Source organism: Arachis hypogaea, chromosome 19, assembly GCF_003086295.3.
Source record: "Arachis hypogaea cultivar Tifrunner chromosome 19, arahy.Tifrunner.gnm2.J5K5, whole genome shotgun sequence".
NCBI lineage: Eukaryota > Viridiplantae > Streptophyta > Magnoliopsida > Fabales > Fabaceae > Arachis > Arachis hypogaea.
The window spans coordinates 9277624-9300835 of record NC_092054.1 but is presented as its reverse complement, the minus strand read 5'-3'; the positions used below and the strand labels follow the sequence as shown (position 1 = coordinate 9300835).

The following is a 23212-nucleotide window of genomic DNA, read 5'->3' as shown; positions in this document are numbered from 1 at the left end:
TTAGCTCCTCACGGTCTTGCATTACCTCTTGAAGTTGTACTTGAATCCTTAACTTAGATTTCGAAGCCTTTATGCCATAACCTAGCATCACAGCGACTATCACTTTCAAAGGGCTCTATGTAAACTAAATTCCAAGGCAGTTCTCTATAACTCCACAATACAAACTATCCTAATTCAATGCATTGGAAAAAACACAAAATAACAAAATTGAATTAATATTTCTATGTTAATAATGATGATGTAGTTACCTAAGACACTCAATTCACAAACACAAAAATTTAAGAAAACAAAAAGTATCAAAATCACCAAAAAAAATGCAAAAAATAGAATCAAAATAATAAGACACCATAGAATTGTCAACTTTCTGATAAAACATAATTAAAACAACAGAAATTGAAAGCGTCAAATAAAATGCTTGGACATACTCAAGAACATGATAAAAGAAGAGTTTGCTAGCAAGTTTTCGTCCAAACTCAACAGCCTACACCACCAGACAACAATCACAAAGATAGTAATGACAATATGATGCTAAGAATTGTACCAAGATAATCAATTAAAATATTCAGTAGATTTGTCTGATCATATGATTAACAAATATAAAATGATCAAAGAATATTAAAATAATGACTACATATGAGGATTTCTGCATGGGTTTTAGTTGTATATAGGGTAATTAAATCCATACCTCTGGGCTTTCTAGATACCGACCTTCAGACAAGAAATCTACAACTTCTGACTCAAGAAAACAGTTAGTGAACCTGCGCATTTTGTGAAATCTGTCCTTCCCAGGAATAAACTCTTTCATTTTGCGGACAATTACTACAAGTTCATCAATCTTTATCCAGATTTGGATATAGTCTTTCGGGCTCACAATCTCCATTGGCACCCTCTTTATCACCAGAGTACTCTTGTGCATTAGTATTGACTTTAATTTCATCTTCAAATCCCTTGGAATTACTTCCTTGCACTTCTTGAATAGAACTAGTTTCAGATTGCAAATCCTTTCTCTCATCAACATTAATCAACTTAGATTTCACACCTTCAACCTCATTCATCTTATCCCGATCTTTAGTATTGCTAACCTTTTCGATCGATTGAACGCTCTCTTCATTCTTATCCACTAAATCCTAAACCCTACACCCCTAAAACCTAAACCCCAAACCCTAAACCCCTAAAACCTAAATCCCTAAACCTTACACCCTAAACCATAAAACCCTAAATCCTAAAACCTAAACCCTAAAACACTAAACCCTAAACCCCTACACCCTAAACCCCTAAACTCTAAAACCTAAACCCTAAAACCCTAAAACACTAAAATCCTAAACCCTAAACCCCTAAACCCTAAACACTAAAATCCTAAACCCTAAACCCCTACACCCTAAACCCCCTAAATCCTAACCACTAAAACCCTAAACCCTAAAACCTAAACCCTAAAACCCTAAACCATAAATCCTAAACTCGTAAAATCTAAACCCCTAAATCCTAAACCCTAAACCATAAACTCTAAACCCTAAACCCCTACACCCTAAACCCCTAAACCATATACCTTAAACCCTAAAACCCTAAATCCTAAAACCTAAACCCTAAACCCTAAACCTTAAAATATTAAACCCTAAACTCTAAACCCTAAACCCCTAAAGCCTAAACCCCTAAACCATAAACCCTAAAACCCTAAACCATAAAACCTAAACCCTAAACCCTAAATCCTATACCTTAAAAACTAAACAAAATACTAATTTCTAACATAAATAGTAGCATCTGAAAAATATAAAATTAAAATGTCAATCACAAGAGAATTCAGAAATACACCCAAAAAACTGAGCATTACACCAATATCCTGTAACTATACACCCAAAAACCTATCCCCTGCTGCTGGATGAACTGATAATTCATAACATGTCCGTGATATTGGCTGGAATTTGCTTGCACCACTGATGCAGCATCAAAAAGGTTTAATTGGAAATAATAAACTCACATATTAGAAAAACTATTAACAAAATAATTAAACTCAATTACCACCTATTTAAAGAACATCACTTTTACCTTGCTTAGAGTTTTCGTTTTCTTCTTCTTTGAGGCATTTGCAATTTGTTTGTCCAACTTTGAACCTAGCCTATATTTTGGACGTCCTCTTGTTCGAACCCTTGGAGGGCTTTGAAGCTCGTTAACGGATTCCAAGTTAGCACCTTCGTGAGATAATGAACATGTCCCCTTCCTTTTGGATTTCATTTCTTCCATCTCAACCATGACGTTATCATAGGCACGGTGCAGAATGGCAGTTAGCTCCTCGGATTCCGATGTAAATTCGCAAATATTTTGCAAACAAAACACCAATTTGTCAAACCTCTTGCTTCTTGGCTCCAACAGTGACTCATCGTGGCTGCTCTTGATGTGTGTATGTCGCCTCTTTACCTTCTTGCTCCATTGTTCCAGTATATATCTCGGTGACAATTGGGTTACTTGTTCAAAGCTTAACACGCTTAGGGCGTGATGGCACAATATCCTTCTTAACTCGAATAATAAGCACTGGCGTTTCACTTGGGCTGCTACTGAGTCGTAAGTAACCGCAAACTTGTTGAATATTGAGTTGAAAACTTGTTCTCCAACTTCGTATACTGAATAGCCTAAAGCGAAGTTTATTAATCTTGTGATGCAATTCACCTTCCCTCTGAATTGTGCTTGGACTTCCCTAAACTTTTTGTGAGTGTACACATGTTGAAACTGAGCTTCTGTGGAGAATTTTGTTGCCCACGGTATGACAGTGTAAAAATCAGCAGCATCTGATTCTCTCTCTGTTTGCTCCCTGCTTCCGAGGTAATTATTGTATTGTTTGACAAATTGGATAAGTGAGCTATTTCAGGTAATGAACTTGTTAAAAAATGAATGCATGCTCTCGCTCCTTTGTGTGATTCTCATCCCGACCCAGAAGTGGTGATCAAGATAAATTAGAACCCATATATGACGGTCTTCATAAAGATCTGCAAAATACACCCAAATCAGACTATAATACACTCAAAAACATGCAATTTACACCTCTACTGTAGATTTTAAACGTCATTACCTGAAAGCCACTAATTATCCACAAGACCATACTTGAGCAGAAAATCATCCCAATTCCTATCAAATGATTTTTTGGTATGAGAGATCCAAACAACATGGCTCATTTCTTGTTCGATTTTTATGTGTCCCTTGTATCCGTTTAATTTGCTTGGAATCTTTTTCATGATGTGTCAAATACATCAACGGTGAATTGTTGTGGGCAGACAAGCCTCGATAACACTTTGCATCGATGCACATTGATCAGTGAGAATTTCTTTCGGAGCCTTTCCTCATATGCAACGAAGCCAACATTAAAATAACCATTTGAATGATTGAATATCTTCATTTTTCATCGAAGTGCATCCAAGAAGTGTTGACTGACTGTGGTGATTCACCCCGACAAAAGAACCACAAACCAGATTATACCTAAAACAGATTACGACTAAACAGAATTAAAATCAATAAATACACCTAAATAATGATCTTATACACTCAAAAACCTCCAATATATACCTCTGCAGCAGATTAATAAAACAATATTAATTCAGTATCATAAACCAGAACAGCATGTTACCTGTTTGTATTGTAGGTGGTGTCAAATGAAATAACATCTCCGAAATACTCACAGGCAGCTCTGCTCTTTGCATCTGCCCAAAAACCAAGCTTAATGGACTGATCGTCCTTGAGTTCGAGCTCGAAAAAGAAATTACAATTCTTTTCTTTCATTCTTAATAAGTATTTCCCGAATTCTTTTGCATCCTCTTGTTCCGAAACATTCTATACTTCTCTAGTGATGTAATTCCTTACGTCTTTTTCGATAAAATTTAACTCGCGGTGACCCCCCGCTGCTGCAACAAATGACTAAAAAGTTTTGCTAGGTCTGATACCAGCTTCCTCGTTATTCTCTATTGTACGATGCACGGACATGCTTAGTTCCCTGTGCTGTTTGAGCATCTATGCTTGATCTGGACAGTAAGGATGTGAATGATGCAACACGACCTTCGAAATGATCCAAACACCAACATCCTTCAATACGTGTATATAAATTCTTGCAGGATAATTTAAACCAGTTGAGGGATTTGTCTTCTCGGTCAGAGATATTTTCTATTTCCATTATCTCTCTCTGCTACATGTAATCAATTGATTCTTAATTTCGTTTCCCTTCTTATTTGTGCTCCAAACTCTTATAGAAAAACCTGCAACCTTTGAATAATCCTTGTAGAATTTTGCAGTATCTTCAAGGGTGTTAAAAGTCATCCCAACCTTGGGGACAAACTGGTCATCAACACCACAGAAGGTCTGCAAAATACACTCAAAATACACTATATTAAAACAAGCATAAAATATAGAATGCAAATACAACTATAAAACCATCATCAAAAATAAGAAAACCAGATTTATGAATCATTACTAAACAAAAACTAAAACAATTCAACTAAAATAATAAGACAATTCACCCTCCGTCAGATGAAAAGTCATAAACTGTAAATGCACCCAAACTTTTCTGAAATAGACCCAATTGTGACTGATCTACACCCGAATGTCTGATATAAAATGGACAAAATTATTTGAATTCTAATGAGAACTAGTACATTAGATTTAATTCAAACAAGGAAGAATAAACAGCAAATATCACAGGCAAGGTTCACGCATTATTCAGCTACACAATCAAAAACTACTAATTGGATTCAAATTCAGATTCAATTACTAACTAAAACTAAATCATACCTCATGAACTTCGTTGGATTCAGTTTTAAAATCTACTTCGCTCTGGTTCAACTGATAATCTGAAGTTGAATCATCCATTATCTTCAAAAATGATTTCACAGCTTGATGTCAAAAAACAATGGATATATGCACAATAAAAAATCTGAAGCACGTAAATGAAGAAGGAGAAAGCAGAGAAAAATGCACGTAAAAGACGAAGGAGAAGGTAGAGAGAAACGCGGGAAAAATATCGAAGAGAGAAGGCAAGAAATTTGAAAAAAGGAAATGAAATCCTTTCAAAAAAGGAAATTATATATTCGCACGTTGATTGAGTTAAAATCTGTTAGAGGTGCGTGAAACATACGTGCATAACAGATGCATTTGAGCGTAACATCAATTAGAGGACTTGTAAGACTTGTAGAGCAAAATTACTTGTATGTAGAGATGAATTGTTATTATATTTAAAATATGTTGATTTTTTTATAGTTTTCATTTTTATTTTTGGACAGAAAAAGAGAAGGAGAAGAAACAAAAAGGGAGAAACAAGAAAAGAGCAAAGAAGAGGGGACTAAGCAAGGTCCTTTTGCAGGAGCAGCTGAAGTGGGACTGGTGGGTGCAACCACACAGTAGAGGCAGCCTCGCCGTGAGCCCCTTCCTTAGCAAGCCAATCAGCCACCGAATTGGCATCTCTCCCTATCAGCCCAAAACGCACAGTCCAGCCCTGCAGTCTCTTCAACTCAAAGAAGCGCATAACCAGATCCTTCTCCACATGGTCACTGGGAATCCTCCAACCTGAAACCAGAGAGAAGGCTTCCATGGAGTCCGTCTCACACACAAGGAACTCGATGCCAGCTTCCAAAGCCAGGAGAAGACCTCTCCATAAGCTCCAAAGCTCCAATCTCAACCCACTAGTTACAGCCACCTTGCCACAGCAGCCTCGGACCCACCTTCCAGAGCTATCTCTCAGCAAGCACCCAAAGCCCGCCTTACGCTCATCTTTAAAAACACTGCCGTCGCAGTTCACTTTAAAGAAGCCCGTCTCAGGTCGTGCCCAAGAAGCAGCTAGAAAGAAGCGGCCATGCTGATTAACTGCCCAAACAGAGCTGGTCTTATCACTGAACATCTACTCGTTCCTATCAAATTTAAAGTATAGATCTTAGTTAAGCATTTTAGAGTATTAAAAATTAAATTGACTCAAACATAAAACAACTATTACGTACGACAATCCCGCTACGTTACCAACAGAATTTCTGCCAATTTCTGCCAACTCTTATTTATAACTATATTTAATGAAAGTGTCTTTATGGATGTGTCTAATAAAATGTATTTTTTATGGATATGTTTAATAGAAGTGTCTTTATAGATATATTTTTTGGATGTGTCTCTTTATATATGTGTTTAAAATATACTAATTAATTATTATTGGCAATAAGTTGGCAGATAAATTTGAACCTGCAACCTACTAGTTTGAAACGAGGCAACCAACATTGCCACCTCTGTCTCCAACGCACTTTCCCTTCTACGCCATTTCTCTTGAGCTTCTTCATATTTTCTTCTCCAATAAGCCAGCTGGTAGTTTAGATCCTGGACTCTATCCTCCATTCTTTTCAAACTTTCTTGCTTCCTGACCGCCTCATCTCTCGCAAGTGTTAATTCTTCATCTTTCTCAGCGATGCTTCTTGAGGCAGCTTGGAACACCTGCTCCGCGTATCTTGCAACGCTCGCCGAATGAAGCGCTTGATCTTGAAGCCAACGGAAAAGTGTAGGACCTCCATCGCCTTTCATTAGGGAATGATCGTCTAAATTTAGGACATGATCGTCCAATAACGGTCCTTCCAAGTTTTCTAATAACTGAGCAGTCATTGCAGAGTCGCCTTCAACTTCTGCCTGTTTGACTACATCTTTCACTACCATAGAAAACACAAACATAAGACTAGTTCATAAAAAACATAAAATAAAATGGAGTTTCAAATATAGGGCTTAAATGAAACTCACTGTTTGAAGGTAAGCTGCATTCAGTTCGTTGCACGAGCGCATTTTTTCTTTCTTGCAGTAATCCTTTAGATTTGTCAAGATCCATGGATTTATTTTGATTCTCTTCTAAAGGCATATCTAGTTAAGAAGAATAACATGCAATTGGCTTCTCCTCAGGGGCCAGCACATTTTCTTCCTCAACCAAATCAACAGGCAAATGCAGCTCCAATTCTTGTAAAACATTTTCCACAACAGAAAAACTTATGAGGAGTACACCGCACTCTTTAATATGGATTGATCCATCGACTTCCCCTTCATCAGTTGTAACACTAAACTCAAAGCGAACCATCAGTGGATGGAATCTAAGAATGTTGTCACAATGAAGTGGATCATACCATACATAAACATGATCCGAGTTCAATTCACTGACGGCTTTGTTCAACCATGTAACCTTTTTGCCTCCTACCAACTGGCATTGACATCGAAGCTTAGCGCCTTCCTTCCTTATTCCTTCGGATGGCGAAAGAACAACACAGTAAATGAAGCCTAACCATTCAGAGTCAGGAAGTTCGGTAACGATAATGGATGAAGACTCTGATTTTTTGTATGCGAAAAACTCTCTTGGAACTCTGTTTCCTGGTAAACAAACCTCTATACTGTTATAATTATAGCCTTCGTGGTGTTTTCTGACTACCACATTGTTAGCTACAGCTTTAATCATTGTTAAATGGAGGCTTTTCATAACAGACTACAATGACTCTTCCTCCAATTTCAAGCTATTCTTGAATGAAATGTGTTTCGTCTTTCCCACCATCTTCCTAGAAAAGGTCTTCAAGTTTGACACCGACTTCAATATGGCACAGTCATCAGCACAGAACTCATGGATTAGTGGTGGAAGCTCTGGCAAACTCCAGAGCTTCTTGCAACTCTTCAAGGACAGAATTTCCAGCCTTTGAAGATGTTTAATGCTCGGAGGCAAGCACTACACAGAGCTTCCATGTTAGACTCAATGAATGTAAAATATGAAAATGCACATGAACGGGGTGAAAGGTGAATGAAAAATAGGAATTAAGCAAAATTCAACAACTACCAGTAGTTACAATGACGCTACCCCCAGCTTCGAGTCCTGGGAGAATGACTCTATTACACACTTTGGTAATTCTCTATGCCCTCTCTCTCTCCTTACCCCTTACCTTTTATTCCTCTGAGATCCTAACTAACTGCCTATATGGATTGACTATCATGCTCTCCCTCTATTAGTTCATATGGTAATCCTTCATCCATGATGGGGATCTTCTTTCTCTTTTACTTGTTGGGCCTTTCTCAGTGGCTAGCCCATCTGCTGCTTCAACATTCTCTTCTGGTTCCTCAATTGGGATGCTGTTGTTTTAAGTTTGCTGGCTGGGTTCCTTGGGTTCCTTGTTAGGTGTATCAACTATACCCTCCCTGAGAACAACCTTGTCCTCAAGGTTGAGTTCCGGAAACAACTTCAGTAACTCATCCCAATCCACCCATGAGGTCTCATCTCTTGGTAAGCCTTCCCAGTCCACCAAGACTTGCATCACTTGCCTCCCATCCTTCTCGACTGAGCGCTGTCCCACAATTGCCATTGGCACTGGCTGGAACGATGCAGGAGCCACAGCGAGGATGGGTGCGTCAGCAGTTTGTGCGCCGTGGAACTCTTTCAGCATGGATACATGGAAGACGGGGTGGATCGTACTCCCCTCTGGTAGCTCCAAGCGATACGCAGTCTTCCCCACTTTACTCCTCACACGGTAGGGCCTGAAATATCTTCGGCCAAGTTTAGGGTGTTCCCGGCGAGACAGCGACAATTGCCGGTAAGGTTTGAGCTTAAGCAATACCCAATCTCCCACCTGAAATTCCTTATCTTTCCGATTCTAATCTGCTTGCTTCTTCATACGCTTTCTGGCTTGGTGCAAGTAATACGCGAGTTCATCATTCAAAATCTCACGGGTGCGTAAAAACAAGTCAACCTCTATGACTGGAGAGGACCCCGGTGTATATCCTGGTGGTAGATTCATTGGAAACCCATGTAAAGCTTCGTGTGGTGTCATTTGAATTGCTGAATGGTAGGAACTGTTATAACAAAACTCTGCCCATGGTAGGAAGGTTGCCCATTGTTGTGGTTGAGAATGGGAAAAGGCACGCAGATATTGTTCAAGGGAGCGATTAGTGACTTCCGTTTGGCCGTCGGTTTGAGGGTGATACGCCATACTATAGTGGAGGTGAGTGCCACTAAATTCGAAAAGGTTGCACCAAAAACGACTGAGGAACAGGGGATTTCTATCAGATACAATGGAGGAAGGGAAACCATGAAGCTTCACTACTGACCCAATGAAAATTCTTGCCACCGTACTGGCAGTGAACCCAGCTCGCAATGGTTTAAAGTGTGCCGTTTTGCTAAAGCGATCCACAACCACCAAGATTGCAGAGTATCCAGCAGACATCACATCGGCAGTTGAACAATGAAGTCCATTGAGAGTTCCATCCACGGCCCACTTGGCACAGGTAACGGTTGCAATAACCCTTGTTGCTTAGAAGTCATATATTTGGTTGATTAGCAAACATCACACTCTTGAATAAACTTATGAATATTTTTACGCAGGCCCGGCCAAAAGAAAAGCTCCCCAATAGCCTTATACGTCTTGAGCTCACCGTGGTGCCCAGCCAATGGGGTGTTATGAAACTCCTGAAGCAGTTGTGTGTGGATACCTTCGAAATCTGGGACCCAAATTTTACCACGATAAACCAACAATCCATCTTGAAAGAGAAAATCACAGGGTAATTCTCCTTGCTTATATTGTTCAATTAGCAATTTTGTCTCTGGATCTTCTCTAGTGGCACGCAGCAATGTAGGAATTAAAGCCGATTGAACTTATGAGAAGGCTTGGAAGCAAATTGGGGTTGCAGTTTCCTCCCCTTGCCGAGACAAAGCATCAGCAGCTTTGTTCAGGGAGCCAGACCGATACACCACCTCAAAATCATATCCCAGCAGCTTAGTGAGGTAATATTATTGGTCAAGGGTCAACACCACTTGATTCATAAGCTCACGAAGGCCTTGGTGATCAGTTTTAATGACGAAATGGCGACCAAGAAGGTAATGCCTCCACTTTGCAACAACTTGTGTGATAGCATAAAGTTCTCTAACATACACTGATGCCATCGACAACCTCCCACTGAGTTTCTTGCTGAAATAAGCAATGGGGTGTCCCTTTTTGGGATAAAACAGCTCCAATTCCATGACTCGAAGCATCTGTCTCCACTATAAAGGGTTGAGAAAAATCAGGGAGGGTGGTGCACGAAATCGTGATCGTTCATTCCTTGGTAACGGCGCTAAAAACTTAATACGCACGTTCATAATCTTAGTTCTTTGTCACAACTTCGCACAACTAACCAGCAAGTGCACTAGGTCGTCCAAGTAATAAACCTTACGTGAGTAAGGGTCGATCCCATGGAGATTGTCGGCTTGAAGCAAGCTATGGTCACCTTGTAAATCTCAGTCAGGCGGATTCAAGGTTATAGAGTTTTAATAATTAAAAGATAAATAAAACGTAAAATAAAGATAGAGATACTTATGTAATTCATTGGTGAGAATTTCAGATAAGCGTATGGAGATGCTTAGTTCCTTCTGGATCTCTGCTTTCCTACTGCCTTCATCCAATCCTTCATACTCCTTTCCATGGCAAGCTGTATGTTGGGCATCACCGTTGTCAATGGCTACATCCCGTCCTCTCAGTGAAAATGGTCCAAATGCGCTATCACCGCAAGGCTAATCATCTGTCGGTTCTCGATCATACTGGAATAGGATTTAGTAATCATTTTGCGTCTGTCACTACGCCCAGCACTCGCGAGTTTGAAGCTCATCACAGTCATCCCTTCCCAGATCCTACTCGAAATACCACAGACAAGGTTTAGACTTTCCGGATCTCAAGAATGATCGCCAATAATTCTAGCTTATACCACGAAGACTCTGATCTCACGATCAGGAGGCTAAGAGATATGCATTCAAGCTTGTTTTCATGTAGAACGGAAGTGTTTGTCAGGCACGCGTTCATAAGTGAGAATGGTGGTGAGCGTCACATAATCATCACATTTATCATGTTCTTGTGTGCGAATGAATATCTTAGAAAAGAAATAAGCTTGAGTTGAATAAAAAAAAATAGTACTTTGTATTAATTCATGAGGAACAGCAGAGCTCCACACCTTAATCTATGAGGTGTAGAAACTCCACCGTTGAAAATACATAAGTGATAATGGGGTAGACATGGCCGAGTGGCCAGCCCCCATAAAGGTCTAAGATAGTATAAAACTGATCAAAGATGTAAATACAATAGTAAAAAGTCCTATTTATACTAAACTAGTTACTAGGGTTTACAGAGATAAGTAAATAATGCAGAAATCCACTTCCAGGGCCCACTTGGTGTGTGCTTGGGCTGAGCATTGAAGCTTTCACGTGTAGAGGTCTTCCTTGGAGTTGAACGCCAGTTTGTAACATGTTTCTGGCGTTTAACTCTGCTTTGCAACTTGTTTCTGGCGTTTAACGCCAGAATAGGGCAGAAAGCTGGCGTTGAACGCCAGTTTGCGTCATCTAAACTCGAGCAAAGTATGGACTATTATATATTGATGAAAAGCCCTGGATGTCTACTTTCCAACGCAATAGAGAGCGCGCCATTTGGGTTTCTGTAGCTCCAGAAAATCCATTTCGAGTTCAGGGAGGTCAGAATCCAACAGCATCTGCAGTCCTTCTTCAGCCTCTGAATCAGATTTTTGCTCAAGTCCCTCAATTTCAGCCAGAAAATACCTGAAATCACAGAAAAACACACAAACTCCTAGTAAAGTTCAGAAATGTGATTTTTAATTAAAAACTAATAAAAATATACTAAAAACTAACTAAACCATACTAAAAACTATGTAAAAATAATGCCAAAAAGCGTATAAATTATTCGCTCATCACAACACCAAACTTCAATTGTTGCTTGTCCCCAAGCAACTGAAAATCAATTAGGATAAAAAGAAGAGAATATACTATAAATTCCAAAATATCAATGAAACTTAGCTCCAATCAGATGAGCGGGACTAGTAGCTTTTTCCCTCTAAACAGTTTTGGCATCTCACTTTATCCTTTGAAGTTCAGAATGATTGGCATCTATATGAACTCAAAATTTAGATAGTGTTATTGATTCTCCTAGTTCAGTATGTTAATTCTTGAACACAGCTACTTTATGAGTCTTGGCCGTGGCCCTAAGCACTTTGTTTTCCAGTATTACCACCGGATACATAAATGCCACAGACACATAACTGGGTGAACCTTTTCAGATTGTGACTCAACTTTGCTAGAGTCCCCAATTAGAGGTGTCCAGGGTTCTTAAGAACACTCTGTTTTTTTACTTTGGACCTCAACTTTAACCGCTCAGTCTCAAGCTTTTCACTTGACACCTTCACGCCACAAGCACATGGTTAAGAACAGCTTTGTTTAGTCGCTTAGGCCAGGATTTTATTCCTTTGGGCCCTCCTATCCACTGATGCTCAAAGCCTTGGATCCTTTTTACCCTTGCCTTTTGGTTTAAAGGGTTACTGGCTTTTTGCTCTTGCCTTTTGGTTTAAAGAGCTTTTGGCTTTTTCTGCTTGCTTTTTCTTTTTCTTTCTTTTTTTTCGCCATTTTTTTTTGCAAGCTTTTGTAGTCACTGCTTTTTCTTGCTTCAAGAATCAATTTTATGATTTTTCAGATTATCAATAACATTTATCCTTTTTCTTTATTCTTTCAAGAGCCAACATATTTAACATTCATAAACAACAAATTCAAAAATATGCACTGTTCAAGCATTCATTCAGAAAAACAAAAAGTATTGCCACCACATCAAAATAATTAGGCTAACTTCAAGGATGAATTTGAAATCTATGTACTTCTTGTTCTTTTGTTTTTAGAACATTTTTCATTTAAGAGAGGTGATGGATTCATAAGACACTCATAGCTTTAAGACACAGTTACTAGACACTAATGATCATGTAATAAGACACAAACATAAACATAAAGCATAGAGAATGAAAACAGAAAAATAAATAGACAAGGAGATTAAGGAACGGGTCCACCTTAGTGGGGGTGGCGCCTTCTTCCTCTTGAAGAACCAATGGTGTTCTTGAGCTTCTCTATGTCTCTTCCTTGCCTTTGTTGCTCCTCCTTCATAGCTCTTTGATCTTCTCTAATCTCATGGAGAATGATGGAGTGCTCTTGGTGCTCCATCCTCAGTTGTCCCATGTTGGAACTTAATTCTCCTAGGGAGGTATTGATTTGCTCCCAATAGTTTTGTGGAGGAAAGTGCATCCCTTGAGGCATCTCAGAGATTTCATGATGAGGAATTTCCTCATGCTCTTGTTGAGGTCCATGAGTGGGCTCTCTTGTTTGCTCCATCCTTTTCTTAGTGATGAGCTTTTGAGATGAATCTCTCCATCTCTCATGACTCAGAGGTGGAAGTTTTTGCCTTCCCTTTCCTCTTTCTAGAGGTTTCTCTGGCCTTAGGTGTCATAAATGGTTATGGAAAAATAAAAAGCAATGCTTTTATCACACCAAACTTAGAAGGTTTGCTCGTCCTCGAGCAAAAGAAGAGAAGAGGGAGTAGAAGAAGAAGAAAATATATGAGATGGAGAGGTGTGAGTGGTTCGGCCAAGGGGGATTTTAGGTGGTTATGATGTGTGAAAAGGAAGGAGTGATGGTTTAAATTTGAGTGGGTGGGTGTAGATGGGTTTGTATGATGGTTTTGGAGGAGTAATGGAGGTGATTGGTGGAGGTTATTTTGGGGAAGAGTGTTATGGAAAGGGGTGAAGAGAAGAGAAGAAGAGGTAGGGTAGGTGGGGATCCTGTGGGGTCCACAGATCCTGAGGAGTCAATGAATTAGCATCCCTGCTCCAATTAGGCGTGCAAAACGCCCTTGTAATGCATGTATGGCGTTAAACGCCAGCTTGCTGCTTGTTTCTGGCGTTTAACACCAATTCCATGCTCTGTTCTGGCATTAAACGCCAGCTTGGTGCTTGTTTCTGGCGTTTAATGCCAGCTTGATGCTTCTTTCTGGCGTTAAACGCCAGTTTGATGCTTCTTACTGGCGTTTAAATGCCAGTAAGTTCTTCCTCCAGGGTGAGCTATTTTTAATGCTGTTTTTTATTCTATTTTTGATTTTTTCAGTAGTTTTTGTGACTTCACATGATCATCAACCTAAAGAAAACATAAAATAGCAATGGAAAATAAATAGATATAATTAAATAACATTGGGTTGCCTCCCAACAAGCGCTTCTTTAATGTCAATAGCTTGACAGTGAGCTCTCATGGAGCCTCACAGATGTTCAGAGCATTGTTGGGACCTTCCAACACCAAACTTAGAGTTTGAATGTGGGAGTTCAACACCAAACTTAGAATTCGGTTGTAGCCTCCCAACACCAAACTTAGAGTTTAACTGTGGGGGCTTTGGTTGACTCTGCAGTGAGAGAAGCTTTTCATGCTTCCTCTCTATGGTTACAGAGGGAGATCCCTGAGACTTAAACACAAGGTAGTTCTCATTCAATTGAATGGTTAACTCTCCTCTGTCCACATCAATCACAGCTCTTGCTGTGGCTAGGAAGGGTCTTCCAAGGATGATGGATTCATCCTCATCCTTCCCAATGTCTAGGATTATGAAATTAGCAGGGATGTAAAGGCCTTCAACCTTTACTAACACGTCCTCTACTAGTCCATAAGCCTGTTTCATGGATTTGTCTGCCATCTCTAATGAGAATTTGGCAGCCTGTACCTCAAAGATTCCTAGTTTCTCCATTACAGAGAGTGGCATTAAGTTTATGCCTGACCCCAGGTCACATAGAGCCTTCTCAAAGGTCATGGTGCCTATGTTACAGGGAATTAGGAATTTACCAGGATCCTTTTTTTTTTTGAGGTAAAGTGTGCTGAACCCAAATATTCAGTTCATTAATGAGCAATGGAGGCTCGTCCTCCCAAGTCTCATTACCAAATAGCTTGGCATTCAGCTTCATGATTGCTCCTAAATACTGGGCAACTTGCCCTTGAACAATGTCTTCATCTTCTTCAGAAGATGAATAGTCATCAGAGCTCATGAATGGCTAAAGGAGGTTCAATAGAATCTCTATGGTCTCTAGATGAGCCTCAGATTCCTTTGGTTCCTCAAAGAGAAACTCTTTATTGGTCACTGAATATCCCAGGAGGTCTTCCTCACTAGGATTCACGTCCTCCTCCTCCTCTCTGGGTTCGGCCACACCAAGTAAGGTTATGACCTTGCACTCTCTTTTTGGATTTTCTTCTGTATTGCTTGGGAGAGTACTAGGAGGAGTTGCAGTGACTTTTTTACTCAGCTGGCCCACTTGTCCCTCCAAATTTCTGATGGAGGACCTTGTTTCATTCATGAAACTTAGAGTGGCCTTAGATAGATCAAAGACTATGTTTGCTAAGCTAGATGGATTCTGTTCAGAATTCTCTGTCTGTTGCTGAGAGGATGATGGAAAAGGCTTGCTATTGCTAAACCTGTTTCTTCCACCATTATTAAAGCCTTGTTGAGGCTTTTGTTGATCCTTCCATGAGAAATTTGGATGATTTCTCCATGAGAGATTATAGGTGTTTCCATAGGCTTCACCCATGTAATTCACCTCTGTCATTGCAGGGTTCTCAAGATCATAAGCTTCTTCTTCAGAAGATGTACTGTTGGATGCAGCTTGCAAACCATTCAGACTCTGAGAAATCATATTGACTTGCTGAGTCAATATTTTATTCTGAGCTAATATGGCATTCAGAGTATCAATTTCAAGAACTCCCTTCCTCTGAGGCGTCCCATTACTCACAGAATTCCTTTCAGAAGTGTACATGAACTAGTTATTTGCAACCATGTCAATGAGTTCCTGAGCTTCTGTAGGCATTTTCTTTAGGTGAATGAATCCACCTGCAGAATAGTCCAATGACATCTTTGATAATTCAGACAGACCATCATAGAATATATCCAGGATGGTCCATTCTAAAAGCATGTCAGAAGGACACTTTTTGGTCAGTTGCTTGTATCTCTCCCAAGCTTCATAGAGGAATTCACCTTCTTTCTATTTGAAGGTTTGAACATCCACTCTAAGTTTGCTAAGCTTTTGAGGATGAAAGAACTTGGCTAAGAAATCTGTGACCAGCTTATCCCAAGAGTTCAGGCTATCTTTAGGTTGAGAGTCCAACCATATTCTAGCTCTGTCTCTTATAGCAAACAGAAAAAGCATGAGCCTGTAGACCTCGGGATCAACCCCATTGGTCTTAATAGTATCACAGATCTGCAAGAATTCAGTTAAGAACTAAAAAGGATCTTCTGATGGAAGTCCATGAAACTTGCAATTCTGTTACATCAGAGAAACTAATTGAGGCTTTAGCTGAAAATTGTTTGCTCCAATGGCAGGGATTGAGATGCTTCTTCCATGTAAGTTGGAACTTGGTGCAGTGAAGTCACCAAGCATCTTCCTTGCATTGTTGTTGGGTTCGGCCATGTCACCTTCTTTTTCGAAAAATTCAGTAAAGTCCTCTTCAGAGTGTTGTGTTTTAGCTTCTCTTAGCTTCCTCTTCAGAGTCCTTTCAGGTTCTGGATCAGTTTCAACAAGAATGTTCTTATCCTTGCTCCTGATCATGTGAAAAAGAAGAGAACAGAAAAGAATAAGAATCCTCTATGTCACAGTATAGAGATTCCTTTATGTGAGTAGAAGAAGAAAAGAATATAAGAAGAGAAATTTGAACACATAGAGAAGAGTGAGTTCGAATTTTTTAGTAGAAGAGAAGTATTAGTAGATAAATAAATAATTAGAAGGAGATGGAAGAATTCAAAAATTAAATAAAATAAAAATATTTTTGTTTTTAATTTAACATAAAAGTTAAAATTCGAAAATTTTAAGAAGAAAAATGAAATTAAATTAAATTAAAATTTAAAACAAATAGTTAATTAAAAAGGAATTTTGAAAAAGTGGTTAGTGATTTTTGAAAATTAGAGAGAGAATTAGTTAGGTAGTTTTGAAAAAGGTATGATTGAAACATAAAACTTTTAAAATCAAACAAAAAGTCAAGTAGTTAATTGAAAAAGATTTGAAAATCAAATTTGAAAAGAAAATTAAAAAGATTTGATTTTGAAAATTAAAGTTGATTACTTGACTAACAAGAAACTAAAAGATATGATTCTAAAATTTAAAGATTGAACCTTTCTTAATAGGCAAGTAACAAACTTTAAAATTTTTGAATCAATCACATTAATTGTTAGCATTAATTTCGAAAATATGAAATAAAAATAAGAAAAAGATTTTGAAAATAAATTTTGAAAATTTCGAAATTATGAAAGAAAAAATGAAAAAGATTTGATTTTTGAAAAATATTTGAAAAAGATAGAATTTTTAAATTGAAAATTTGATTTGACTTATAAGAAACAACTAGATTTTAAAATTTTTTGAAAAAGTCAACTCAAATTTTCGAATTTTATGAGAAGAAAAAGGGAAAGATATTTTTTTTATTTTTGAATTTTTAATGATGAAAGAGAAAAACAATGAAAAGACTCAAAACATGAAAATTATGAATCAAATCACACAATGCATGCAAGAACACTTTGAATGTCAAGATGAATACCAAGAACTTATTTTTGAAAATTTTTAAGAAAAGAAAAACATGCAAGACACCAAACTTAGAAATTTTCAAACTTTAGATACTAACAAATTGAAAATGCCTATGAGAAACAAGAAAAGACACAAAACATAAAAATGCAAAGATCAAACAAAGCAAATCATCAAGAACAACTTGAAGATTATGAAGAACATCATGCATGAGTTTTCGAAAATTTTAATGAAATTAACAAGATGCAATTGACACCAAACTTAAAAATTGACACAAGACTTAAACAAGAAACATCAAATTTTTTGTTTTTATGATTGTATTAAATTTTTTTGGATTTTTCAAAAATTAATTGGAAAAAGAAAATTAAGGATTTCAAAATTTTTAATGAGAATTCCAGGAATCATGCAATGTTAGTCTAAAACTCCGGTCCAGGAATTAGACATGGCTTACTAGCCAGCCAAGCTTTCAGTGAAAGCTCCAGTCCAAAACACTAGACATGGCCAATGGCTAGCCAAGCTTCAGCAGATACAAATCAAGCATATAACAGCTGATTAGATGAGAGTACAAGGGCTCTTGCCATGATAGGTGGAAGCCTCAGTCCAAAAATTTAGACATGGCTTGACAGCCAGCCAGGCTTCAACAAATCATGAAGAAACTTTAGAATTCATTCTTAAAATTTCTGAAGAATAAAATGATTTATTTTTTTAAAATTTTTTTTGAAAATTTTTTTTCGAAAATAAAATAATAAAAAGAAAAACAAAAAAACTTAAAATTAAAATAAAATTACCTAATCTGAGCAACAAGATGAACCGTTAGTTGTCCAAACTCAAACAATCCCCGGCAACGGCGCCAAAAACTTGGTGCACGAAATCGTGATTGTTCATTCCTTGGTAATGGCGCTAAAAACTTAATACGCACGTTCATAATCTTAGTTCTTTGTCACAACTTCGCACAACTAACCAGCAAGTGCACTGGGTCGTCCAAGTAATAAACCTTACGTGAGTAAGGGGTCGATCCCACGGAGATTGTCAGCTTGAAGCAAGCTATGGTCACCTTGTAAATCTCAGTCAGGCGGATTCAAGGTTATAGAGTTTTAATAATTAAAAGATAAATAAAATGTAAAATAAAGATAGAGATACTTATGTAATTCATTGGTGAGAATTTCAGATAAGCGTATGGAGATGCTTAGTTCCTTCTGGATCTCTGCTTTCCTACTGCCTTCATCCAATCTTCATACTCCTTTCCATGACAAGCTGTAGGTTGGGCATCACCGTTGTCAATGGCTACATCCCGTCCTCTCAGTGAAAATGGTCCAAATGCGCTGTCACCGCATGGCTAATCATCTGTCGGTTCTCAATCATACTGGAATAGGATTCAGTAATCCTTTTGCGTTTGTCACTATGCCCAGCACTCGCGAGTTTGAAGCTCGTCACAGTCATCCCTTCCCAGATCCTACTCGAAATACCACAGACAAGGTTTAGAATTTTCGGATCTCAAGAATGACCGCCAATAATTCTAGCTTATACCACGAAGACTCTGATCTCACGATCAGGAGGCTAAGAGATATGCATTCAAGCTTGTTTTTATGTAGAACGGAAGTGTTTGTCAGGCACGCGTTCATAAGTGAGAATGGTGGTGAGCGTCACATAATCATCACATTCATCATGTTCTTGTGTGCGAATGAATATCTTAGAGAAGAAATAGGCTTGAGTTGAATAGAAAAACAATAGTACTTTGTATTAATTCATGAGGAACAGCAGAGCTCCACACCTTAATCTATGGGGTGTAGAAACTCCACCGTTGAAAATACATAAGTGATAATGGGGTAGACATGGCCGAGTGGCCATCCCCCATAAAGGTCTAAGATAGCGTAAAACTGATCAAAGATGTAAATACAATAGTAAAAAGTCCTATTTATACTAAACTAGTTACTAGGGTTTACAAAGATAAGTAAATGATGCAGAAATCCACTTCCGGGGCCCACTTGGTGTGTGGTTAGGCTGAGCATTGAAGCTTTCACGTGTAGAGGTCTTCCTTGGAGTTGAACGCCAGTTTGTAACATGTTTCTGGCGTTTAACTCTGCTTTGCAACTTGTTTCTGGCGTTTAACGCCAGAATAGGGCAGAAAGCTGGCGTTGAACGCCAGTTTGCGTCATCTAAACTCAAGCAAAGTATGGACTATTATATATTGCTGGAAATCCCTGGATGTCTACTTTCCAACGCAATTGAGAGCACGCCATTTGGATTTTTGTAGCTCCAGAAAATCTATTTCGAGTGCAGGGAGGTCAGAATCCAACAACATCTGCAGTCCTTCTTTAGCCTCTGAATCAGATTTTTGCTCAAGTCCCTCAATTTCAGCCAGAAAATACCTAAAATCATAGAAAAACACACAAACTCCTAGTAAAGTCTAGAAATGTGATTTTTAATTAAAAACTAATAAAAATATACTAAAAACTAACTAAACCATACTAAAAACTATGTAAAAATAATGCCAAAAAGCGTATAAATTATCCGCTCATCAGAGGGCAAGTACTGGGGTGTGAGTAAGAGCAGCCTTAAGCCTCTCAAAGGCTAAGTCAGCTAGATGATTCCAGTGAAAGCTGTTTTGCTTGAGCAGGTCCGTCAATGGGGCAGCAAGATGCGCATACTGAGCTACAAAGCGTCGATAGTACCCAGTGAGACCGAGAAAACCCCGTAGTTGTTTCAAGCTGGTTGGTTTTGGCCATTCAACTATGGCGGCTATCTTGGAAGCATCTACTTGCACCCGGCACCGCTGACCACATGACCAAGATATTCTACTTGGGTTTGACAGAAGACACATTTCGAAAGTTTGGCAACAAATTGGTTCTGTTGCAGCACTGACAGGGCAGTGTGCAAGTGGCACAGGTGTTCTTCCTTGGACCGGCTATAAACGAGAATGTCGTCGAAGAAAACCGCTACAAATTTCCAAATATAAGGATGAAACAGTTTGTTCATAATAGCCTGGAATGTAGAGGGGCATTGGTTAACCCAAAGGGCATAACAATGAACTCATAATGTCCCAAGTGTGTCCGAAAGGCTGTTTTCGGAATGTCACTTTCACACATTATAATTTGATGGTAGCCAGAACGGAGGTCAATCTTGGAAAAGTACTTGGCACCACCTAATTCATCAAGGATCTCATCAATATTTGGGATCGGAAACTTATCCCTAATGGTAATTGCATTTAATGCGCGGTAGTCCATGCAAAAACGCCAGCTCCCATCCTTCTTGCGTACAAGTAATACTGGACTGGAGAAAGCACTGTGACTTTCTCTAATAACCCCTGCTTGTAGCATTTCCTCCACCAATTTCTCAATCTCTTCCTTCTGATAGTGTGGGTAACGATAGGGGCGTACATTGACCGGGTCTGCTCCTTGTTGGAGGTGAATTTGGTGCTCAATTTCTCTAGGTGGAGGTAATTCGGTGCGTTCTTGGAACACCTCTTGGTACTCTTCCAATACTTGCTGCACTTGTTGATCTTGCTGTTCTGGTGTGGCTTCAAGTTCATTCAGTTCCAGTACTCTTAAATGAAGGAAGGAAGCGATGACATCTGCAGTGACCATCTTGTTAAGAGTTCTACCTCCGATTGCCCCTGGCTGGAACAACCGCTCACCTTGCAGCTTTACAGTATGTCCCCCTACCACGAATTCTATTGTTAAATTCAAGTAATTCATTGTTACATCACCTAATTGCATTAACCATTGTGCACCCAAAACAATATCGGCTCCCTTGATATCAAGAATGAAGGTTTCTAACCGGAATCCAAATCCTTGCATATGCAGTGGCACCTGATTGCATTTGGAAACACAACCAAAACACTCGCCACTACCAACATATACATTCAACTACGGTACTTGAGTGATTGGTAAGCCCACTTTCCTTGCTGTCGCTGATTTCATGAAATTATGGGTGCTTCCCCCATCCACTAATACCATTACTGGGTTCCTTTCACAGGTTTCAGCGATTCTGATAGTTTCTGGGTGGTACACTGCCACCATGGCATTGAAGCTTATCTCCACCACGCCTTTCTCCGGACTGGGTGTTCCCAAGCTGGCCGAGTCTCCCTCTGGATTAGTCATTTCGGTCTGCCACCCATGAAGTAACTCATCCATTTCTTCACCTCCCACCAGCAGTAGAAAGGATGATTTACACTTATGTCCCACCGAATACTTTTCATCACAATAATAACAAAGTCCCTTCTCGCGCCGCTGTTTAATCTCGGCAGCTGTGAGTCGACGATGAGGAGTATTGCTCCCGCTTTGTGAGCCAGGGGGTCCCTTTTCAAGTACTGGGGACTTCAATGATGCGGATGATGAGGGTGGTCGTAGCAATGGTGGCCGAACAGGGCTGAGAGTGGTAGGAGTACCTCCGGCAGCACGGTGGCTGTGTGGTCGCAGATTGAGAGAATTTGCACTATGCTTCTGCTCATGCAGTTTGGCAAGGGCGACCGCTTCCACATATGTCTTAGGCTTCGCAAGCATGAGCTCGCACTTGAGTGCATCGTTCAACCTAGCCGTAAAGAGTGACACTAGCCAATCCTCCGTCAGTCCCGTGACTTGGTTGGACAGATCTTCGAATTGGGAATGGTACTCTGTGACCGTGGAATGTTGTTGAAGATCTTTCAACGCTGCCTTTGGGTCATGAAAAATATTGCAGCCGAATCTAGTGCTTAGCGCCTCCAAGAATCCCTCCCAAGTATACATGATGCCATTATTTACGCACCATCGATACCATGTATATGCTGGGCCGGTGAGGTGGAAGGACAAGAGCCGCACTCTCCACGCCTCTGGTACCGTACAAAGCTCGAAATACTCCCTGGCTCGGAAGGTCCATTCCTCCACTCCCTCGCCGTTAAAAATTGGTAGCTCGGCCCGAACTCCCTTCGGCCATTGCGACAGATGGAGATTCCCCATAGAACCTGCGGAATCGAAACTCTCTCCATGTTCCGGTATCGCTTGCTTGAGCTTCAAGCTTTCCTTGAGCATCTTCTCAATGCTCTTAACCGACGTTTCCACAGATCCAAGTCGGCTTTGGGTTTCCACGACCTGAGCGATGGTTTCGATTTGCCCTCTCTGAAGCGCTGCGATCTCGGACCGATGTTGTTGGTAAGCATCCTCCAAACGGGACAGTGGAGTTCCTGATTCCATTTCCGAATCCTCTCAACGAAAGCACCAATTTGTTAGACTCAATGAATGCAAAATATGAAAATGCACATGAACGGGGTGAAAGGTGAATGAAAAATAGGAATTAAGCAAAATTCAACAACCACCAGTAATTACAATGACGCTACCCCCAGCTTCGAGTCTTGGGAGAATGACTCCATTACACACTTTGGTAATTCTCTATGCCCTCTCTCTCTCCTTATCCCTTACCTTTTATTCTTCTGAGATCCTAACTAACTGCCTATATGGATTGACTATCATGCTCTCTCTTTATTAGTTCATATGGTAATCCTCCATCCATGATGAGGCTCTTCTTTCTCTCTTACTTGTTGGGCCTTTTTCAATGGCTAGACCATCTGCTACTTCAACATTCTCTTCTAATTCCTCAATTGGGCTGCTGTTGTTTTGAGTTTGCTGGCTAGATTCCTTGAGTTCCTTGTTAGGCGTATCATTCCATCAAGTATTAGTTCCTGTAATTTTGACAAGATGCCAATGTTGTCAGGGAATTCAGTGAGATTACTACATTCCTTGAGATGCAATATCTGTAGAGAACGTAAGCCATCAAATAGAACATGAAGTTGGTGCTTGTCGATTAGGGGGCATCAAAATATATTTTTTAGTTATCACTTAATTATTAACTTAATTTTTTTTATTTAGTAGTCTAACAATATATTTTA

General features: G+C 39.4%; 1 protein-coding gene and 1 non-coding gene across 2 annotated transcripts; one reads left to right on the top strand and one right to left on the bottom strand.

Moving 5' to 3' along the window:
• Window positions 1–15750: 15750 nt before the first annotated feature.
• On the top strand, window positions 15751–15858 carry LOC112781300 (small nucleolar RNA R71). Its single transcript, XR_003192084.1, has one exon. It is a non-coding gene; the product is annotated as a small nucleolar RNA R71 (small nucleolar RNA).
• Window positions 15859–19870: 4012 nt separating this feature from the next.
• LOC112777841 (uncharacterized) lies at window positions 19871–22520 on the bottom strand. The gene is made up of 3 exons (XM_025822228.1): window positions 21306–22520; window positions 20376–21161; window positions 19871–20257 (listed from the first exon to the last, which is right to left on the bottom strand). The coding sequence occupies exons 1-3, from the start codon at window positions 22518–22520 to the stop codon at window positions 19871–19873; spliced, it is 2388 nt and encodes a 795-aa protein (XP_025678013.1).
• Window positions 22521–23212: the final 692 nt, after the last annotated feature.